The sequence below is a fragment of the Vigna unguiculata genome, chromosome 3 (assembly GCF_004118075.2).
Source record: "Vigna unguiculata cultivar IT97K-499-35 chromosome 3, ASM411807v1, whole genome shotgun sequence".
Lineage (NCBI taxonomy): Eukaryota > Viridiplantae > Streptophyta > Magnoliopsida > Fabales > Fabaceae > Vigna > Vigna unguiculata.
Genome location: NC_040281.1, coordinates 54,940,568 through 54,960,031, shown reverse-complemented (window position 1 = coordinate 54,960,031; position 19,464 = coordinate 54,940,568). Strand labels below are relative to the sequence as shown.

Genomic DNA, 19,464 nt, shown 5'->3' with positions numbered 1-19,464 from the left:
TGTGACATGTTTTGTAGTATAAATAAACAGAGACAACAAATATATTTATAACAGTGTTGTTACATTCTTGCCCTGTCCAAATCGTCAAAGAAAGAGTGAATCTTGGACAGACGCAGGTTCTTCTCCAAAGTCCAAACCCATTACTGGTAACACTTACCGCCCTCTATTTCTATGTGCTCTTCTTCCCTCGGTTTCATCTTTTTTTCTTTTTCTCTTCTTATTCTTTTTTTTTCTTTTTATCTTTTTACCCATTTGGATCTCGTTGTCAATCCTACCCTTTTCACAAACCCCTATTTTTGTGTTCTCCCACTTTCAATCCATAGTCACTTCCATAGCAAAGGTACTTCTCTCTCTCTCTTATCTTTTTATTTTCTTTTTGTGTTTTTATTTTCTTGTTAAATTTTCCCACTATTTATAGCCCCATTTTAGTAAGAAATGAAAAAAAAAGTATTTTTTTACTAATTTGTCTGTCAAGTTATAGGACCATTGTCTTTGTTGTTGTGTAATTTTTGGTGGTGACTCTGTCTTACTGTAAGGAAATGTGGTAGCTGCTAGGTTTTCGAATAAATTGTAATGGGTGGCGGAGGTCTTGAAACGAATCGTTTAACAAATGGGGAAGCTGAGAACGGTCTTCACAAACAGGTTTCTCCAGCTTCTGCTGCACTCGCCAACTCGCTTTCTGATGCCAATGATGCAGTTGCTGACCCTCATGTTGTATGTGTCTGTTGTATTTGTGAAGTTTTTGTTGTTGCTTCTTAGGACAGTGTATTTTACACTGAACATGTTGTGTTTTATCTGTGACTGACTGTCGTCTGTTTAGCCTGCCAAGAGGGCCAGGCTGCAGAAGGACTTGACGTTTCAGGATATGTATCAAAATGAGGGCGTGTTTGATGAGGATGACGAGGAGGACAGTGATTGGGAGCCGTTTCAGTTACACAAGTGTGTTGATTTTGAAATCAAAAAGTGGTGCTGCAGAAATTGTACTATGATTAACTTGGATTGCAATGACTGTTGCTATGTATGTTTACAATTTACCTTTCTGTTGTATTTTATGCCATTCCCTTTGTTATGAGTTTCTTTCTGATGTATAGGAATGTGTTTGGTTTGGTGATAAACTATAAACTAGTCAACCTATCAATGTTACGGATCACTCTGTTTTTGGTGAATAATTTAGTGCTATCTTCTTCCTGTAGATATGTGGGGAGCACAGGGAGTCTAAAATCCTCAGCCATGGGTTTTTTGCATCTCCTTTAGCTCAAGACGAGGATCTGATTGAAGTCCAGGGAGATGTAAAAGGACTGAAAGGTGTATATGCATGCTTGGTTAATAATTCTGTGATGATTATACTTGAATCCAAATGTTGTTTGTTCTATATGCTGTTTTGGTACTATATATAATGTTGGTTTGGCAAGGAATCTTTCAATTTCGATTAATGGTTTTCTGTATGGCTGGTCATTTTAAGCTGTCATAGCCAAGGTTGTATTGTTATTACTTTCAAAACTGCATCTGCTGTATTACTTATAATTATTTAGCTGTTGCATGTGGAATGGAAAGGGGCGATGTAGGATTGGAACCTTGGGTGATATCAACAAGACTCACAAAAAATATATCTAATTTAGAAAATACTGACTTAATTCAATATTTTAAAAAAAACCTTTATATAAGATGAAACTATGGATAAAAACATATTTTCGCCCTTAGCTATACTCGGCCCTACCTGTTTATGGTAATGTGAAGAAAAGGATGCTGAAAGGCATAAAAATAAAATTAACATAAGTCACTGACTGAATTCAAAGTCATATAGCCTTTTCTTAGTATTATTGTCGCCCTTAGCTATACTTGGCCCTACCTGTTTAAGTTAATGTGAAGAAAAGTATGCTGAAAGGCATAAAGTAAAATTAACACCAGGCACTAATTGAATTTAAAGTCATATAGCCTTTTTTTAGTATTATTGAATAACAAAATTGTAATTTATCAAAATCTGCAAATCAGTTTTCTAGTTTAATTCTTTATCTTTTTTGTAGGTTTTAAAAATATAGATGTGTGTAGGAAACCCAAAATCCTAGGGAGCTTGGTGTACGAATGGAGTGTCTATGGCAAAAAGAAATTTATCCAGGGCTGGGTATCAGTATTATAAACTCAAAATAAGGGTGATATTTCAAACTAGAAGAGTTGTTTCTGTAGATTTACCTAATGGCAGGTAGGGGTAGTCTGCCATGCTAATTTATAAGTCCATATTTTGGTTCTTGTGATTTGATTATTTTTATATGGTTGCACGTATTTTCCCTGTCTAATGTGATATTAAGCTCCAAACTTATTTAAGTTTGATCTATATCTTTGTAGATGTTGGCTCACAGAAATCAGTGGCAAACAGTTCTACAGCGATTGGCTTTGATGAGAGAATGTTGTTGCATGCAGAAGTATGGTTCCGCTTATATTTTGTTTCCTTTTTTACCTCATTTCAAAATGGATGCTATGCTTTATTTGTAACCTACTATCTCATAAGACAGTATCAATTTGGTTTATTGTCCAATAAAAAAAGGTATACAAATTCTTTTATTTTCGACAAACACCAGTGCTGTGTCTTGTGTTCTCTGAATATCAAACTGGAATAGAGGATTTTCAGTGCTCATCCTACTCTAGGAGTGTTATAGACAAGTGTATTTGTGACAATGCAAACTTATGATGATAAATGTTGAAGTAAGGCCTTTTCTTTCCAAGGATCTACTTTAATATTTTGAAAAGTACTTAGTTCCAGTTAATATGTATTTTTAATTATGTGTGTAGTATTATTTGTGTCCTTTTTAATGCTGTCTACTGTTTTCCAATTTAGTTAAAAACTTCCAGTATACTCAAATGTGCTTCTCATATTACAATCTTTTAAATTTACATATGATCTGTTTCTAGTAAGCTTTTACATGTTTCAAGATTGCACTTCCATTTCAGTTTTAATCATTTTGAATTGCTTTGAAAATGGCTCTATTTCCATTTCTGTTGAAGTGGTATATTATACTCATATTGATACCTTTTGGGTTTGTCTGGACGAGGTTCTCCCTTAGTCCTTCTAGGAGAGAAAAATAAGAAAAAAAATTGAAATTAACTTCTCTATAAGCTAAAATTAGTTTGTGCACAAGTTAAAAAAATAAATAAAAGTTTAGATAAACTAAATGAGAGAGTTTCTACAAATTAGCTTATGTATAAGCTAATTTAGCTTATGATTATGAAAATGTTAATTTCAATTTTTTCCTCTTATTTTTCACTCTTAAAAAAAGCTAATGGAGAAGTTCGTCCAAACAAGTTCATAGAAAACATTGATTCCAGTGGATAAGGGTAGGGGAAGCTAGAGGAAAAAAAAATGTGGGTAAATATACTCCTATCAGACAAGATTTTTTGTTGCTCAGTGTTGATTATATACCCTTGAATGAAGGTTTCATACATCTGATATTTAAACAATTATCTGAAATCTTTATCATGGTAATTGTCATACTAAAATCTATGGTCTACAGAGTACAGTACAGCTTGCAATGGTTTCAGCACAGTAGGATTAGATTTTGGCAACACTATTGTGTGTCTTGTAAATGCAATGATTGCAGCTTTTTTTTTTTTTTTTTTACTTAGTGATGCATGTCTGTTTGTATGATGATACTTTGTTTGGTGGTTTTTGGGTTATCATAGGTTGATAAGAAATCATCTCCACATCCTGAGAGGCCAGATCGTCTTCAAGCCATTGCTGCTAGTCTTGCTAGAGCTGGTATTTATCTATTCTAAATATTTACTCCTGCTGATGCCCTTTCTATTTATATTCATATTTGATAGTGTTGTTGATCATACAGGCATATTTCCCGGAAAATGCTATGCAATTCCTGCTAGGGAAATCACACCAGAAGAACTTATTGCGGTAATTGATTTCTATGTAACTTTAATGAGTATGTGCATGGGCACATACATGAGTCTATTTCCTATGACATTCCTTTTTCAACAAAGAATATGTAAGATACACTAGGGCTACAAACAAATGTTGTTCAATTTCTAGACCTAACTTAATGGTATATGCTTAATATTGTTTGATAGGGTGTATTAATGGATAAATTTTGTATTCAAATATAATACATGATATATGTCATCCGTGACACGTGTATAATAGTTTTCAGTAAGTTCAAATTCAAAAATAAATATAGAATAACTTGTTGTAATAGTTGCCTTTTTATATTCTCTGATTATACTAATAGGATAACTTGTTTTTAATTTCTTGCTTTCCCCCTCCCCCCTTTCCTTTATCAGTTTGTCTAAGAAGTAACTCTTGCATCCTTAACCAATCTTATCATTTTCGATATTGGAATTGAAGGTTCATTCTTTGGAGCATATTGAGTCTGTGGAAGTTACAACTGAATCACTGTCTAGGTGCATTAATCTCTCTGTTTATCTCTAATGCATATTTTGTTTCTTTATTTTATGTTTTGATGTCGGTGTCATTTTAGAGTGCTAATACTCCCTATACTCTTGGTTAAAATTTATTGTCAACTATAAAATCGTGAGTGAGACTCATTAAATAAGTAGGACCCACATCATTGTGGTCTCTAGAAAATTTCAGTGAATAATTGTATGTTAAAAGACTTTGTTATCATTTCTCTCTTTTAATACAACCTGTACTCCTCTTTGGTGATTTTATCCCTGGGCAGAAGTCTCCACTATCGTGTAGCAATCCTTGGACCCTGATCTTCTAATTGGATAATAAATAATTTATGATTCAGTCAATTCTTCAGTGTAAATATGCTTAATGCTTTTTGAACTATGTTGACAGGATTCATTTTGATTAATGTCTCTATGTGATTACAGTTATTTCACTCCAGACACATATGCCAATCAGCATTCAGCACTTGCTGCTAGGTTGGCTGCTGGGTTATGTGCTGATCTGGCATCTGCAATTGTTTCCGGACGTGCAAAAAATGGATTCGCTTTGGTGGGAATCATTGAGTTGCCCCTGATAACTATCGTCATTAGTTGCAATTGAAGGTTGGTATACGTTAATTATTAAGTGTAACTTTGTTCTTCTACAAATCAGGTTAGGCCTCCTGGTCATCATGCTGGTGTAAGACAGGCAATGGGGTTCTGCCTTCACAATAATGCTGCTGTGGCAGCATTGGCTGCTCAAGCTGCAGGGGCTAGGAAAGTGCTAATTTTAGATTGGGTAATGTTGCCACTCATGCCTTTGTGAAATTATTTGTTTTTGTCCAAAAGTGTTTTGAATGGGGTCTAATTGTTGTTAAATTAAGAGTTGATTGAGCTTCATGATTATTAATTTATTACAGGATGTTCATCATGGAAACGGGACCCAAGAAATATTTGAACAGAACAAATCAGTGAGCTGTTTGATATTAAATGCTGTTTTCTTTTTCCACCTCTTGTGTGGATGAAATTTAGCTATGTGCTACTCCTGCTCTTTTTTTGGATCTTTTAAAGGAACTAAGCCAATAACTTTTTTCATGATTTTACTGGTGCTAACTAGTTTTTTCTTACCTGTAGGTCTTGTATATATCATTGCATAGACACGAGGGTGGACAATTTTATCCTGGTACTGGAGCTGCTGAAGAGGTACTTGACTGCAGACAAATTTTCAAATTAAACTGATGCTGCTGGCCAACTTAGCCAGGTGCTTTTTGGTCTGGTAGTGGGAGTATTATTATTTATTTGGTAAAATTTTTTTAATAGTAAACCAAAAGGGATGAAGACAAGTATTGCATTGAGTGATATAACTTGGGTAATCTCAATGACAATTAGAATCTAGACTGTGTATTTTGACTTTGTCCTGCTCCTGCAGATTGTGTGTGTGTGTGTGTATATATATATATATATATATATATATATATATATGAATTGGTTTTATTGAGTTCAATGTGTTTTCCGTTGTAAAATTCTGGAAGATCATCTGGTGAATGTGCTTTTTCTTTAGAAGCTCAATGTTGAAATTATATGGATGTTATTGCTGTGTGCTTTGATCAAGTGATTTTTAGTGTGGTGCTGGTTGCTGCATATTTCCATTTGGGTGTAAAATGCCTATACATCTTTAAAATACTTATTTTAAATGCATTTGAATTTTGAGAAGTGATTTTAAGTCCTTTTTCATCTTTTCAGGTTGGTAGTATGGGCGCTGAAGGGTACTGTGTGAATATTCCATGGAGTCGAGGAGGAGTTGGTGACAATGACTACAATTTTGCATTTCAGCATGTTGTCCTTCCTATAGGTTAGCGTATATTGTGGACTACTGGAATTTATTTAATTTGATTTTTGGGAGATTGATTGATCAATAATTTCAGAACAGTGTCTTTTAGAATATCTTGTGAAATGGTGGATGAAATCAAGTATTAGTTGACGCCTTTTTATGATCTCAGTAATGGTAATATAATCATAATAATAATTAATGCACTGGAACCTATTTGGTAATCGTGATATCAATGTTTGAACTTTTTGTCAATTGGTTAATGTGATCAATAATATGCTTTTGGTAATTGATCTAATTTGCCTGGCGTGCTGCTTTGGAAGATTGATTGTTGTTGGTAGCTGGCAAGGATTTTAAAATTACCAAGGAATGAGAATAATATTAGATTGTGGCATGCATGCATCTTAAGAAGTGGCATTGTAGAATATGATATTTTATTCTTCCCATCCTCTGGGTTGTATCTCTTAAAATGTACAATAATCTCTAAAACATTAATAATGAACTGCATTCCTTTTCAGCTTCTGAGTTTAATCCAGATTTTATCATAGTATCCGCTGGATTTGATGCTGCAAGAGGCGATCCCCTAGGATGTTGCGATGTAAGAGTTTTACCAACACACTCTTTATGTTCTTCCTTTTTTAAAATTTAATGAATTGATTAATTGGATTAAGTCACTTGCTGGACTGTGCAATAAATTACATAAAATTGCTGTATAAAAAACTTTAACCTGTTTTACAGTTTATTCAAGTGTTAAAAACATTCAATATACTTTAACTAAAGTTTCCAATTTTGACTATAATAAATCAGTATATTACGAGTTATATAATGAAATTTTCATCAATGATGCAGATAACTCCCTCTGGCTATGCACACATGACGCGTATGTTGAATACCCTCTCTGGTGGAAAATTGCTTGTTATTCTTGAGGGGGGGTATGCCACTCACCTTTCATACTTATTGTGTTAGACGCTATTTGATTTCTATTTGATTTACATTCACTTCACTGCAGCTATAATCTTCGATCTATATCATCTTCCGCAACTGCAGTAATCAAGGTGAATTCTCTTGCCCTTTTCATTATATGTAGTGATATCCCTGTTTGGGTTGTGTCTCGTCTTTCATTTATTTTATTGCCCCTTTCAGGATGAAGGATTTATTTGGTTGGTCATTTTTAATTTCTAATGTGTGTATTCAATCTTTTGCATGGTGAGATCGATATATCAGAGTTTCTTGCTCCTTGATATATTTTTGATTTGTTACTTGGGTTCTACTGGAACAGGTATTACTGGGTGAGAGTCCTGGATGTGAACTGGAAAATAGTTTCCCTTCCAAAGCTGGCCTTCTAACCGTTCTGGAAGTCCTCAAAATTCAGATGAAATTTTGGCTTTCCTTGGGTTCGATTTTTGTGAATTTGGAGTCTCAGTGGAGGATGTACTGTTTCGAAAAAAAAAGTAAGGAACTGCCTTTGGTTTATTTATTGAATTTTACAACCTTATTTCTTTTGGATATTGTTTTATTTTTTACATCTTTGGACTAATTGTGAGATATATTTGTGGGGAAGGGGGAGTATCTATCTCATTCTCTGCTCTACTAACATACTGTGTGCTCTGCTAGAGTTTAGAATTTAGTATTTTTAGAGAAGCATCAATTCTAAATTGGTGATTATTATTATTATTATTATTATTATTATTATTATTGTTATTAATGTTTTGTAGGAAAACAGATTAAGAAACGACGCCGAATTCTGATTCCAATGTGGTGGAGGTGGGGACGAAGAAGTTCATTGTTCTATTTTATGAACGGCCATCTTCATAAAAAATCAAAGTGATTGCGTTGAGCTGATGAATTTTGTAAGCACAGGAAATACGTAGTAGTTATCAGCATGTTTTGTATATTCTATCTTCAATGACATGATTTTTCTTTGATCGTGCAAAGTGCCGAAGGGTGAGATGAATCGGAGAAAAAAGAGGGGGAGGACAAGTGTAGAGGATGAAATTTCCCAGCTCCTTATTTGAACATTGAATTTTGATAGTTACCAAATGGGAAAAATGAGAAATTAACACTTTTTGCTCCAACTAAAAAACGATAAAAACTGAAATATGTGTGGTCTTATCCTTTATTTTCCTGTTCTGTTTTAAATCTTCAAACTTTTGTATTTGCTATTTGCCATGATTTCGTCCTATGTTTTGGCGGCATTAATAGAAGCAGAGTTGAAAACATGATTTCTTTTAACTTGGCTTAAGGCTTCAGTCTTGAGGCCTTATTTTTTTGGTTATTAATATAGCCATATCAGTAAACAGATCTTATATAGTCATGAGAAGCATAACCTTCACTTTGAACGTTTCATTATTGAACGTTTCAACTGGGTTTTGGCTTGAAAATGGTCTGATTGAAATTTTGGGTTTGGTTCAATTCATCTCTTGCAACACTAGGTTCCGGTAGTTGTGGCCTAATCTTAGGTGGTATATTGCATTGGATCGTTGTGGAGTTGATACTGTTTCTGAACAGATGACAATGGAAGCAAACAAATTGCTGTCTATATTGTTTGACAGGCATTAGATGAAGTGAACTTTATTAAGCTGTATATGTGGATCTTGTCCGAAATAATTTAGGGTTCCAGTTCAGGCTTCTTTGTCTAATTTGCATTGAGCAAGAAGATGGAGATGGAATGGAAGTGATACCAAACATAGACGTAGACATTGCAGTAAACATAAAGCCATTAATTCCTCCCTCTCACCTATAAAATTAGGATACCTTATGCTTCAGTTATTATGAATTTAAATGCTTTTGAAGAAGATCAACTCACTTATTATTTACTTTTATTCAGTTTTATCCTGTCAAAGATGTTTTTTTCTTCAAATTTGCTAATTCTGTTTGTTTGTGATATTAGAACTGTTGTCAAAGATTTTTCTTATATTTAGTTATTATACACAAGGAATTCACTTGGAATAAGTGATAGATTGCATGGTTTTATTAGAAGTGGAAGAGTTGTTTAAAGACAAGAAAAAGCAAATCAAATCAATTTGAACATACATGAAAATCTCAAATCAATTTTCTGATAAAGTCAGAACTATCGTAATCCTCATCCTAAAAAAAATCATAACAAACAAGAGCTTTTTAAGTCTTATCTACGAAGAAAACTTTCACTAAATTAGTTAGTCTAACCATATTTGAAATGTCTCTAGTTTTAATAAGATTGTCTTTTATACCATGATCAATAATAAATAACAACTATCACAGTTCTTATAATGTTTGCAGTTAAATAAGAAAAAAAAGAAGATATGATAAATAAAGATTTCATTAAACGAATTGATGAGGAGAAGATGATATGAAATGATGTATTTAATCGTTGTTCAAAAATTTAATTTTTGGTTTCTATATATCTTTAAATAAATATCACTAATTATATTTTATTTTTCTATAAAAATAGTCTTCAAATTAGGGTAGTTTTAAAATTTTTAACACTTTTACTATTTTTTGTAAATAAAAATAGATAGTATGAATGGTTTACGTTGTAATTTCGATGAATTTTGTGCAAAGAAACGATGCTTGATGAGAGCGAAAAAAAAATGTATAAGGGGTCCATAATAGAATGAATTTTAATAAAATGGTGGTGAGTTTGTAAAAAAATATAAACTTAATAACTTAAAAGCTCAAATGCAATCTAAGTAACCATTTCATAAAAAAATGTTATAAGTTAATAGAACAAATTACTTTATCAAATAATTATATTGGTATAGCAAACTTTTAACTTAAACAGGTTAAAAATTAGCTTATTTTACAAAAAATTTACGGCGCTTCAAATATAATCTATTTAAGGAAAATATTTTTAATATATTGCAAAGATACAAAATAAATTATTAGTAACACTAAAAATAAAAACCCAAACTAAAATAAATCTAGTTTATTAACACTTAATTAAATAACGAATTTAGTTAGATTGAATATGTCATTTCTATGTTGTGAGGGGTAAATTTATGAATTTTGTTAGTAGTTAGTTTAAAAGTGAAAGTGAGATGATATATAGTTAAGTCATACAATTTTTTTTAATTACTTTCGGACTGTGTTAGTAAACTGCATATTCCTATCACAACAATCACACTTTGCTCTTTTCTGATTTTTGTTTTCAGAGGAAAGGTTTATCCGAAGAAATTATATATATTCACACCACTTAATCTAAAATCTAAAAAAGTTCGAGTATTTTATCATAATATGATGAGTTTATGAGTATTTTTTTTTTTATATATATGTTTAATTTTGTTATTTTTACCTCAATATTTCTAACATTTTCCAAAACAAAATTCCCTGTTACTGTTCCATTCTCATTTATTTTCCTGCGTCTCTACCTTCTCCTGTTCCCTTTCTTTCAAGTAAAAGTCACCCAAAAACTTGAATGATATGAAAAATGGCCAGAAACAAGTATTTCAAGGTCACAGAAATCTGTATAAAAGCATTTGCAGCTCAGTGAACAATGGTGAAGCAAAGACAAACTAAATAATAACAAAGAGAAGTTGATTTACTTCAAGTCTTTGCCTTGGTATTATATATAAATCCACTTCTATCACCATATACACCACAAGGCAAAATTCTGAGCATTACATCCACCACCTCACAGTTTCAGTGGCAAGAACAACAGCTAACTCTATACTGAGATATAAACTAAGTAGCAGTAAGTAACAGCATTGGATTGATTGAACCATTTTTCCTTTTGCTTAAACTGGAGCAGAATTTGACACACCATATTTATGACTTTCCACATACAGATACTAAAAAGAGAAAAAGAAACTAACTACAAGTAAGAAAAGAAAAAGGGTTGTCATTGAATCATTGATGCATTGTAGGAGGTGCCATAGGGTAAGCAAGAGGAAGAACATAAGGTGGATGAGGATGAGGATGAGGATGAGGATGAGCATGAGCATGAGCATGAGGGTGGGGTCCAGGTGGAAGCATGACAGGAGTGCCAACTGCAGAGGCCATGTGCCCTGGAGGAGCAGCAACAGGGTGTCCAACTGGTGTTCCATACATGCCTAAACCAGGTGGTATATGACCCTGCACTCTGTGTTTCAGTGATTGTCCTACACCCATTGTACTTGAAGAAACTGTGCTACTATGTTGCCCTGTAATTGGTGCTTGATTGCTAGCCACATCTCCATTGTTCACACTAGTTATGTCATGGATACTAGATCTTCTTCTGTCCCTATTCATGGAATTCAACCTTATGAAGTACTTCTGTGCATGGCTTGCCACTTGTGTGGGAGTCCTAGATATCACAAAGTTTCTTGAAATGCTTCTCCAATCTCCTTTTCCAAACTTGTCTAGACCAAGCAAAAATAACCTGAAAAACAACACCTCTTAACTTTGTGGAGTTAATTATGCTTGAATTGAATCAGATAGAATTGATATGAGTGAGTATGTATGAAGCATATTATATCAAGCAAAATAAATGTATTTGGAAAGTACCTGTGTTCCTCCTCAGTCCATGGAATTCCTTTTCTCCTTTCTTGTTCTGATGACCTTGACAAGGCTCCTTTACCACTACTGTGAGTGGTGGAGTCATGGCCTAAACCAGAAAAACCAGTTCCAAAGTTACAATTTGATCTTTTATCTGAATTTGTGGCCTTGGAAGAGGCATGGAAGTCCTTATTTGAAGAGGTGGTTTCCTCAGAAGCATAGTTGGGGAAGGGTATGTGACCTGCTTCTATTGCACTTACATCTTCCACTAGAACCTGGTAATGCTGCTTCACTTCTTCCATGCTTTTGGTGGGAACTGCTGAAGCAATTTTCTCCCATTGCTCTTTTGAGGCTTCTTCAATCCAATGCATAGCTATGGCATTCTCAAATGCCTTTTCTTCCTCATAGCTCCAAAGGGTTCCACTTGATGACATGGTGGCTCTTGGTTGGATTTGCAATTATGGTTCAGCTTTGGAGGATGAGAATGGTGGAAGTGGTAGTAGATGGGTGTGTAAGTCATTTTTTTGGTGTGTGGATTTTGTCTCTATTGAACAAAGTAGCAGAAGGGGTGCGTAGGATAAGGAGAAGAATCATAATGTGTGTAGGATAACAAGTAAAGTGGTATCAAACAATCCATTTCAAGAGGACCACACTCTGTAATTGAAGGGATGTGTTATTTGTCATCTTCATTCACACATATATATTTTTTTTCCTGTTTGCATATTACTGCAGAAAAACTCTCCCTCACAGTTACACTCACCACAAAACGTTAATCAGTATGAGTAAATATTACAATTATTTTTTATATGTTTTTGTTTAGGGGTGCATAGACAGAAAAAAGAAAAAAGAAAAACCTCTGCTAAAAAGAATGTTGAATGATTTTTAATTTTCTATGAACAAAATAGCAAAAAAATGGTGTAAATTTTTGGATGTGTAAGTACATATTTTTCTGAATGAGTATATAGTAGGTCCAATAGAATTTTTCGCAATACAACCATAATAAAATGGAATCTCGACCATGCCAATGAATAGACATCTGGGCATAAAGACAAGTTCATTAAGGTATGGCTTCTTCTTTTTCCCTTGTTATTCAATCATTTAAGTATAGCTTGTGATTTTTCAACACGTCTAAAATTTTCTTGCACTTCTTCCTATTTAATTACCGTTTTGAATTAAATTAAAAGTGATTTTGTTTGGTTTATCTGATACCACTGAACATAGTAAAACAATTATAGGAGACAGAAGCATACGTTTCAACCTAAAATTCTCCATCAAAAAGGTTTTTTTTTTTTTTTTATGAAATTGAAATCAAATGTGATAGATATCATGGTGCCCTAATGGAAGGTTCACAAATACATGACACATGCTAGTACACGCAGCAGAATTATAGTATTTGTCTTATTGAAAGAGAGAAAAGAAGAGACGTGGCGAATTTTCAACGTCTGCTCTGGGATAATATGAACCACATTTGTTTAGTTTCCCTTTTCTCAAAGAGGAACCTATTCATTCACTCATTCATTCAAATTATGAAAACTAGAACAATACTATCCACATCCACGCACTCATTTTATAAAAGTGATCACTTTTCACATCAAAATATATTATGTAGAGTTTCAAGTTGCAGCTGGGAATAGTACTGTACAACGTCAAGTTGCACCATATCAACCCAAACTTCTACAACACTATTCTCCCCTTACCCCCACTTTTCCATAACGGGGATTTTTAATTTTTAAATTTTAAAAGATCCACCTTCATCTTCTATGTGTTTGATTCAAGTTGCCGTTCTATCAATTGATTATCTTGCAATTTTATACATCAAATTTGAGGAATTTATGCCCATAGGAAAAAAAATAAAAATCAGAGATTTTAGTTTGTAATTTCCCTTTAGCGTATGTAAGTCAGAAGTGACATCCTTCAGATACGTCTAAAAGGACTACAATTTTATGGCAAGCAGCAACAAAACATTTGCTTATGATTAAGACATGCTGATGTTACCATATAACTACTTCACTTCTCATTTACTAATGATATAAGTATCTCACTTCTCTTGTAAAATAAAACTGCTACCACACATTGTTTCCTGAGGCAGAACTCACTTATCTATGATACTGTCCCAAAAGATTGGTCTTGCGTATATTTATTAGGTCCCATGTTCAAACTTCTACTTCTTTTCTTCAAATAAGATAGATGTAGGTATATCTATATGAAATTGATTCTGGGTATTATCCATAGAGAAAATTCTTACTGGATATGTGCTGTGTATGAAAACTTGTACTAATTACAGTCATGATATCACAGATGAAATTGACTTTTAACAATATGAACCGTAGGACAAACAAAATTAGTCGAGTCAAATAGTATGTATCTGTTTGAAATTTAGATTTTTACTCACTTTTTGTTTGGACTGAGGTAAACATATTATTTTTTTACTTCTATTGGAAGCACCATTCCCTCTCTAAAAATGGTAGGTTCCACTGAGTTGCGTTGTAGGATGGTTTTGATTTTGGTTGGAGCCAGTGACCCTGAAATGGTAAGCATAAACTAAATGCGGTGCAACCAACCTTGACTGATGGACAAAGTGTCCACATCCTAAAACTTTCATGTACCACTGAGCTTCATCTTTCTTTTCATCAACATATGAATCAGAGTCCTAATCCTTAGTCACGCCATAAAATTACAATAGGATGTAGCAAATCGAGCATTGAAATGACAAGTAGATGCAATGGTTGACACATGTCAGAACAATCATTGTGATAATTATGATTATAATAATGATCATAATAATCCATTCTCATCATAATCACTCTATACTGGACTAAAAACTCTGATTGGTTCACATTATTTTTTGGACAATCTTTTGATGTATAAAATAAAAACAAAGTCAAGTATTTGTAATCATTAAAAACAGAAAAAGTGCTCTCAGATTAAACAGGTCATCAACTTCCAAGTCTAGCTTCAACTCAGTTTTTTTATGCTACACAGTCCTTGTTCTAATTTTATCTAATATTACTTGATAATCTGAACCGTTTATACTTGATAATCTGTCTAAGTATGACCCAATGGTTAAAATTTTCAAAGGGGGAGAGTTAGACAGATTCCACCTTCATAAGCTTTTGAAAGTTCCAAAGCCTCTCAGAAGTGATTAATCAAACATAAATTCTGCACATTATACTTGCCCCCGTATTATTAATATCATTGTATCAATATTTTTGTTGCTAAGAAAATGGATGTTGCAGAGGGACTTGCAAATAGCAATTTGAAACTGCCAGTGTAAGATACAATCCCTGTAAATGAATCTTTCCTTGAGAGACAATCTACTGCATAGATTTGAGAGTTTTAGAATTGAAGAGAGCTTGTGGAATAGAGATCATAACCAAAGGCTAAAACGAACATACAACCTGGCAAGTTTCAAATAAATCAATTTCCACAGTTTGTTGAGAGCCAATTTCATATGTCTGCTTCTTGAAGGGGATTTGATCAATCAAATTGCGGTTACCGCACAACTGTTTATTGAAGAAAAATAATAATCAGCAAACATGTTCTATTGAAACGAATTGCATGCAAAAAAAAAATCTTACCCCTTGATGTGTCAGGTTACAGAAGTTCCCTCAGACAGAGGAAATGACTTCAAGGATGTCTTTGAGGACCATAAGAAGACCACTTGTTTCATGCTTTTTCCATTAACTTGGGCGATGCAGAAGACATGTCCCCAGTTTGTTCACTGGGATGCACTGTCAATTCACAATACGTTGCAGAAGGGATGCCCTTTCTGGATTTGAAAGCATGATTTGTTGCAGATCTTTTGTAAGCGCATTGAAAACTGCTTGAAGATCTCTCATTAGTTTCTCACAAGTTGCAGTATAATTGATACCTCCGTTTCCAGGTTGCTGCAGCTGATAATTGCATTTGATTGAGAAATAAAAGCACTGTGTAAGCTTAAACAATCCTATGTTTTACACATACAATAATATCCTGCATCACAATATGCAATAAATAATAATCTGCTAGAGGCTTGTGCTTAGCAATGGCGTGCCTAACCTATGAAGAAACAAATGATAAGTTTTATTGGGTTCTTCGAAGGAAAACTCAGGAGAGATCTTTGTCAATAAGTCAACTACAGAACTGAATTTGGCAACATACTCAATCCAAAACTTTAAAGACAATAAGTATTTGACGCATAATATTTTGTTCAACTTGCCTGTTTCTATACAAATGTTAGACTCCAAACTCACACTTAAACTCTAACAGTCTCTCCCTCAAATATGAGTTTTTTTACATTACGTGGAACTCCAAACTCATACTTTAAAGACAACAGTATTTGACGCATAATATTTTCTCGAGGATGATTGTTTCCCAACAATCTCCAAGATAAAATAAGACATATTTAGTTTTCATAACTTCTGTGTCGAGAACCGGTCCTGGTATATTCAATTTGAACATTTACCTCGTTGGATCCAAACTACAAATAAGTTGCTAGTAGAAAAATGGTTCAAGTTCTAATAATACACTACCAAAACTTGTATTGTGACATCATACATTAGATTAGATACTTACTTCTTAGCAAATGAAAATAATCACTAATTAAAATAAATGTAGACATCTATTCATGTGGAGAAAGTACCAAAAGACATAAAATAAAAACTTGAGGACCATAAGAGGGTAGGTTACCACCTGCAATTCTCTATGTAGAAGTTTCTCTATAACGTTGAAGGAATCCACAATTTCTAACTCAGACATTTTAGATACAAGCTGTTGCATATCAGTTTTCATTCTTGCATGCCTCCACAATCTATCTTGTTCCCGTTCAGCTACAGCACGCCTCCTCTGAAACCAAGGCATGAAGTTGGGTCCATTCAGGAACCGCCTGATAAGAACATTCATGCGAACCATTGACCAAAATTCTAATAAGTGAAGTCTGAGGAACTAAAATTCTAGAGGAAGATCGCTCTGTAAAATACAATACTGAGAGGTAGGTAGCAAAAGTTAATATAAAAAACTATAGCAAATAAAATTCATTACCTGTAGAAGTTGAGCCAGTTAGACTTCATTCTCTTCAAAATGAACTTCCCTGGGCCTCTGGTTGATAAACTTGAAAGAAATTCATCAGCACTAAATGGAGGCAAAGAAGGAGGATCAACATAAGGAGAAGATCCTTCCAATGGAGCTATAATCCTAAAATATGGACCAAAAGGGGCCAGAAAATTAGTTGTGAGCTCCAAGAAATGTCGCCGTAATATCTCATTGTTAACAACTGACATTGATTCCTCAACTCTTGGTGACATGCCAGCATCTACAAGCCTATTTAAAATAGAGGTGTCGGGCTTAGTTATGGCAGAATATGTAGACCAAATGGCTTCCTTATGTTCTGTCATGAGACAAAGAGGACCATCTCTCCGCAGCTTAATTGCATTCAATAAACTTGAAGGAGAAAACTTCTGTAGGTTCTGTAGGGAAAGTTGCTGAAGCCCACCATCAGGTCTACCAGAAACTTTGCCAGCAGAAGACCTAGTTGAAAGGGCAACCCTATTTGAACTGGTATGGAGACTTCCAACAGAAACAATGTGGGGGATTTTCCGAAGAGCCTTAAGGAAGAAAAGATTTGTCACCCCTAAAACCATTGGAGGGAAGGTTTCCCCTTCCCGGATTGAGTTCAAGTGTGAAAACTCAGGATCATGAATGGTAAAATAAGGCCGGAAGTCAACACTACATAGTAATGGTGCAATCAAACTCACAAGACTGGCAACGGCCTCACAACACTGGGAAGGGGTTGGTGCAATGATCAGAATTGGTTCACCAATGACTAACAACTCCCATAACAACCAAAGCTGCAATAAAATGCCACGGAAAGCACCAAAAATGTCTGCATCATGAAAAAGACCCTGTGGAATAGACTGATTACTAGGAAGTAAAGGTGCCACAGGAGAAGCAGACTCATCAAAAGATAATCCATTTTCCATGGGCAAGCAGTGAACAGGTGGCAAGTTCACTTTAAGGGTTTCATTCCCAATAGGAAGATCCATTAGCTTTCCAGGAACAGGAGCAGGCCATGCTGAAACATAAGCTGCAATATGCTCCAGTGCTACCTTACCAATGTCAAAATATAAGGGACCTATAATCTGTAATAAAGGTCTAAACACACTTGAATAAGGACTGTGGGACAAAACGACCACAGACTTCTGCTCCCCTCCTCGCTTTAGCCTCTCATCATGTATCTGTCTATTAAAGACAAAACCATACATGTATTTAGAAACATCAGCACTGCTTGTACTGGATAATTCTTCACCAACATTACTTTTATCTATGGAGTTTGGAGAAAAGTCCTTGTCAAGTTCAGTGGATTGAGATTTGAGGTGCCTACGAAATCGGAAAAAGAAGATAGAATCATGAATGCTTGAGCGGTTTTGCTGCTGGGAAATGGAATCCGGAAACGAACTATATGCAATCTCCAGTTCCTCATCATTCGTAAGACAGCCAGGAGGATAACATAGTTCTACAAGCTGGCCTTGTTCAAGATCAAACCTTATAGCACAAAAACCAACTATCCATCTCTGTAAAGACTCAGGATCAAGACTGGGAAGAAGTTCTTCTCTGACTTTAAAGGAAGGAGACCTACTCATATCCGATAAAAACACTAATAATGCATACTTTCATTGATCAATATGCTAGAAAACCAGCAGCATCTTCATTGGTCAAAGAAGTTCAACTCAACTTTACAGATAACTCATAAGCCTGTGAAACAAATACAAAGACACGTATTAAATTTGCTCATATATATGATTCTGTTAGGGGAATCACTAACAACAAAGAAGAAGGATAAAGTGTACCTCATCGCATAGAAGAAACAGAGAAAGAAAGATAGCAAATAGCAACTATTACACTTGAAAGCTCTCCTCTGGAACACTGCAAAATCAGTAAGTCTAGTTCAAACAACCATGCTCAACTACTTGTGCTACTTTGACTAAGAACCAAACAAGTTTTCAGAACAAAAGCTTATGCAAGATCTAGAATTATACATAGTTCCCTTCATTTCCGCGGCAATCAAAGCTAGTAACCAAAATCATCGTATGAATGTCGCAACTTCAATTTCAACAAGATCCATCAAATGGGTACCTGAATATAGGAGTCAGGAACCAAGACACAGTTCCTAGCAGGAAACCATCTGGATCAGCAACAAAAGAAAACCAAATTGATCGAAAATCTCCCAGAAAATCAAACAAAGTTGGGAGCTTTAAGCCTCGTACTTGGTCCCAGTAACTGTGGTTCCAAATTCAACAACTTTTTGTGCTCACGGCAATGGGTATCCAAATCAATAATGAGTTCCTGAAGAGAAAAGACATATCTGTAACAAATTTTTCATTCGTAGTTAAATAAATGGAAATAGTTTGCAAGTTGTGTACATATTTGAAATTGAAATTACTGCCCCTTCATCCAAATAAATGGTTTTAATATTAAATTAAGTTGGGCTGTGAGGAGAGGTTTCCCTGTTTATGCGGAACCAACATGATCATTTGAAAAGTTTTTACTATGTCTTTTTATAATTTATAAGTTACAACAGTATCTCTGAAATAATGAGTTAAATTATTCAATTAATCTTATAATCATTCCATTTTTCTAATAGTTCTCTTGTCTAGTATTTTCTTTTAATCGAGTTCTTGGATATGCAATTTTGTTAAGAGTTTTTGAAATCCTTAAAATTGTCACATTATATTTTAATGATTTCAAACTGCTACAAATTAATCACTCACGTTTATGTCTAAAAATCTAACTTGAAAAATGATTTAAAAATAATTTACTAA

General features: G+C 34.2%; 3 protein-coding genes across 12 annotated transcripts; 1 reads left to right on the top strand and 2 right to left on the bottom strand.

Moving 5' to 3' along the window:
• Window positions 1-58: 58 nt before the first annotated feature.
• Window positions 59-8,315, top strand: LOC114178401 (histone deacetylase 15). 6 transcript variants are annotated; one of them, XM_028064269.1, is made up of 19 exons: window positions 59-146; window positions 324-340; window positions 549-714; window positions 821-1,018; window positions 1,194-1,305; window positions 2,344-2,420; window positions 3,676-3,751; window positions 3,834-3,898; window positions 4,346-4,401; window positions 4,837-4,960; window positions 5,063-5,188; window positions 5,310-5,360; window positions 5,524-5,592; window positions 6,133-6,241; window positions 6,736-6,815; window positions 7,067-7,149; window positions 7,227-7,272; window positions 7,497-7,668; window positions 7,933-8,315. In XM_028064269.1, the coding sequence occupies exons 3-19, from the start codon at window positions 574-576 to the stop codon at window positions 8,043-8,045; spliced, it is 1,698 nt and encodes a 565-aa protein (XP_027920070.1). In that variant the 5' UTR covers window positions 59-146; window positions 324-340; window positions 549-573; the 3' UTR covers window positions 8,046-8,315. The 6 variants fall into 6 exon arrangements, with proteins under 6 accessions (XP_027920070.1, XP_027920074.1, XP_027920073.1 ...); XM_028064273.1 differs by having other exon boundaries at window positions 76-146; window positions 556-714; XM_028064272.1 differs by lacking the exon at window positions 324-340 and having other exon boundaries at window positions 92-146.
• Window positions 8,316-10,708: 2,393 nt separating this feature from the next.
• On the bottom strand, window positions 10,709-12,299 carry LOC114176836 (transcription factor SRM1-like). Its single transcript, XM_028062017.1, has 2 exons — window positions 11,678-12,299; window positions 10,709-11,552 (listed from the first exon to the last, which is right to left on the bottom strand). Exons 1-2 carry the CDS (start codon window positions 12,100-12,102, stop codon window positions 11,042-11,044), a joined length of 936 nt encoding a protein of 311 aa, XP_027917818.1. The 5' UTR covers window positions 12,103-12,299; the 3' UTR covers window positions 10,709-11,041.
• A 2,239-nt stretch (window positions 12,300-14,538) lies between these two features.
• Window positions 14,539-19,175, bottom strand: LOC114178214 (protein DENND6A-like). Of its 5 annotated transcripts, XM_028063994.1 has the most exons (7): window positions 19,066-19,175; window positions 18,779-18,988; window positions 18,493-18,568; window positions 16,688-18,397; window positions 16,340-16,532; window positions 15,247-15,561; window positions 14,539-15,171 (listed from the first exon to the last, which is right to left on the bottom strand). In XM_028063994.1, the coding sequence occupies exons 4-6, from the start codon at window positions 18,283-18,285 to the stop codon at window positions 15,403-15,405; spliced, it is 1,950 nt and encodes a 649-aa protein (XP_027919795.1). In that variant the 5' UTR covers window positions 18,286-18,397; window positions 18,493-18,568; window positions 18,779-18,988; window positions 19,066-19,175; the 3' UTR covers window positions 14,539-15,171; window positions 15,247-15,402. The 5 variants fall into 5 exon arrangements, with proteins under 5 accessions (XP_027919795.1, XP_027919797.1, XP_027919796.1 ...); XM_028063996.1 differs by lacking the exon at window positions 19,066-19,175 and having other exon boundaries at window positions 15,247-15,555; window positions 18,779-19,059; XM_028063995.1 differs by lacking the exon at window positions 19,066-19,175 and having other exon boundaries at window positions 18,682-19,058.
• Window positions 19,176-19,464: the final 289 nt, after the last annotated feature.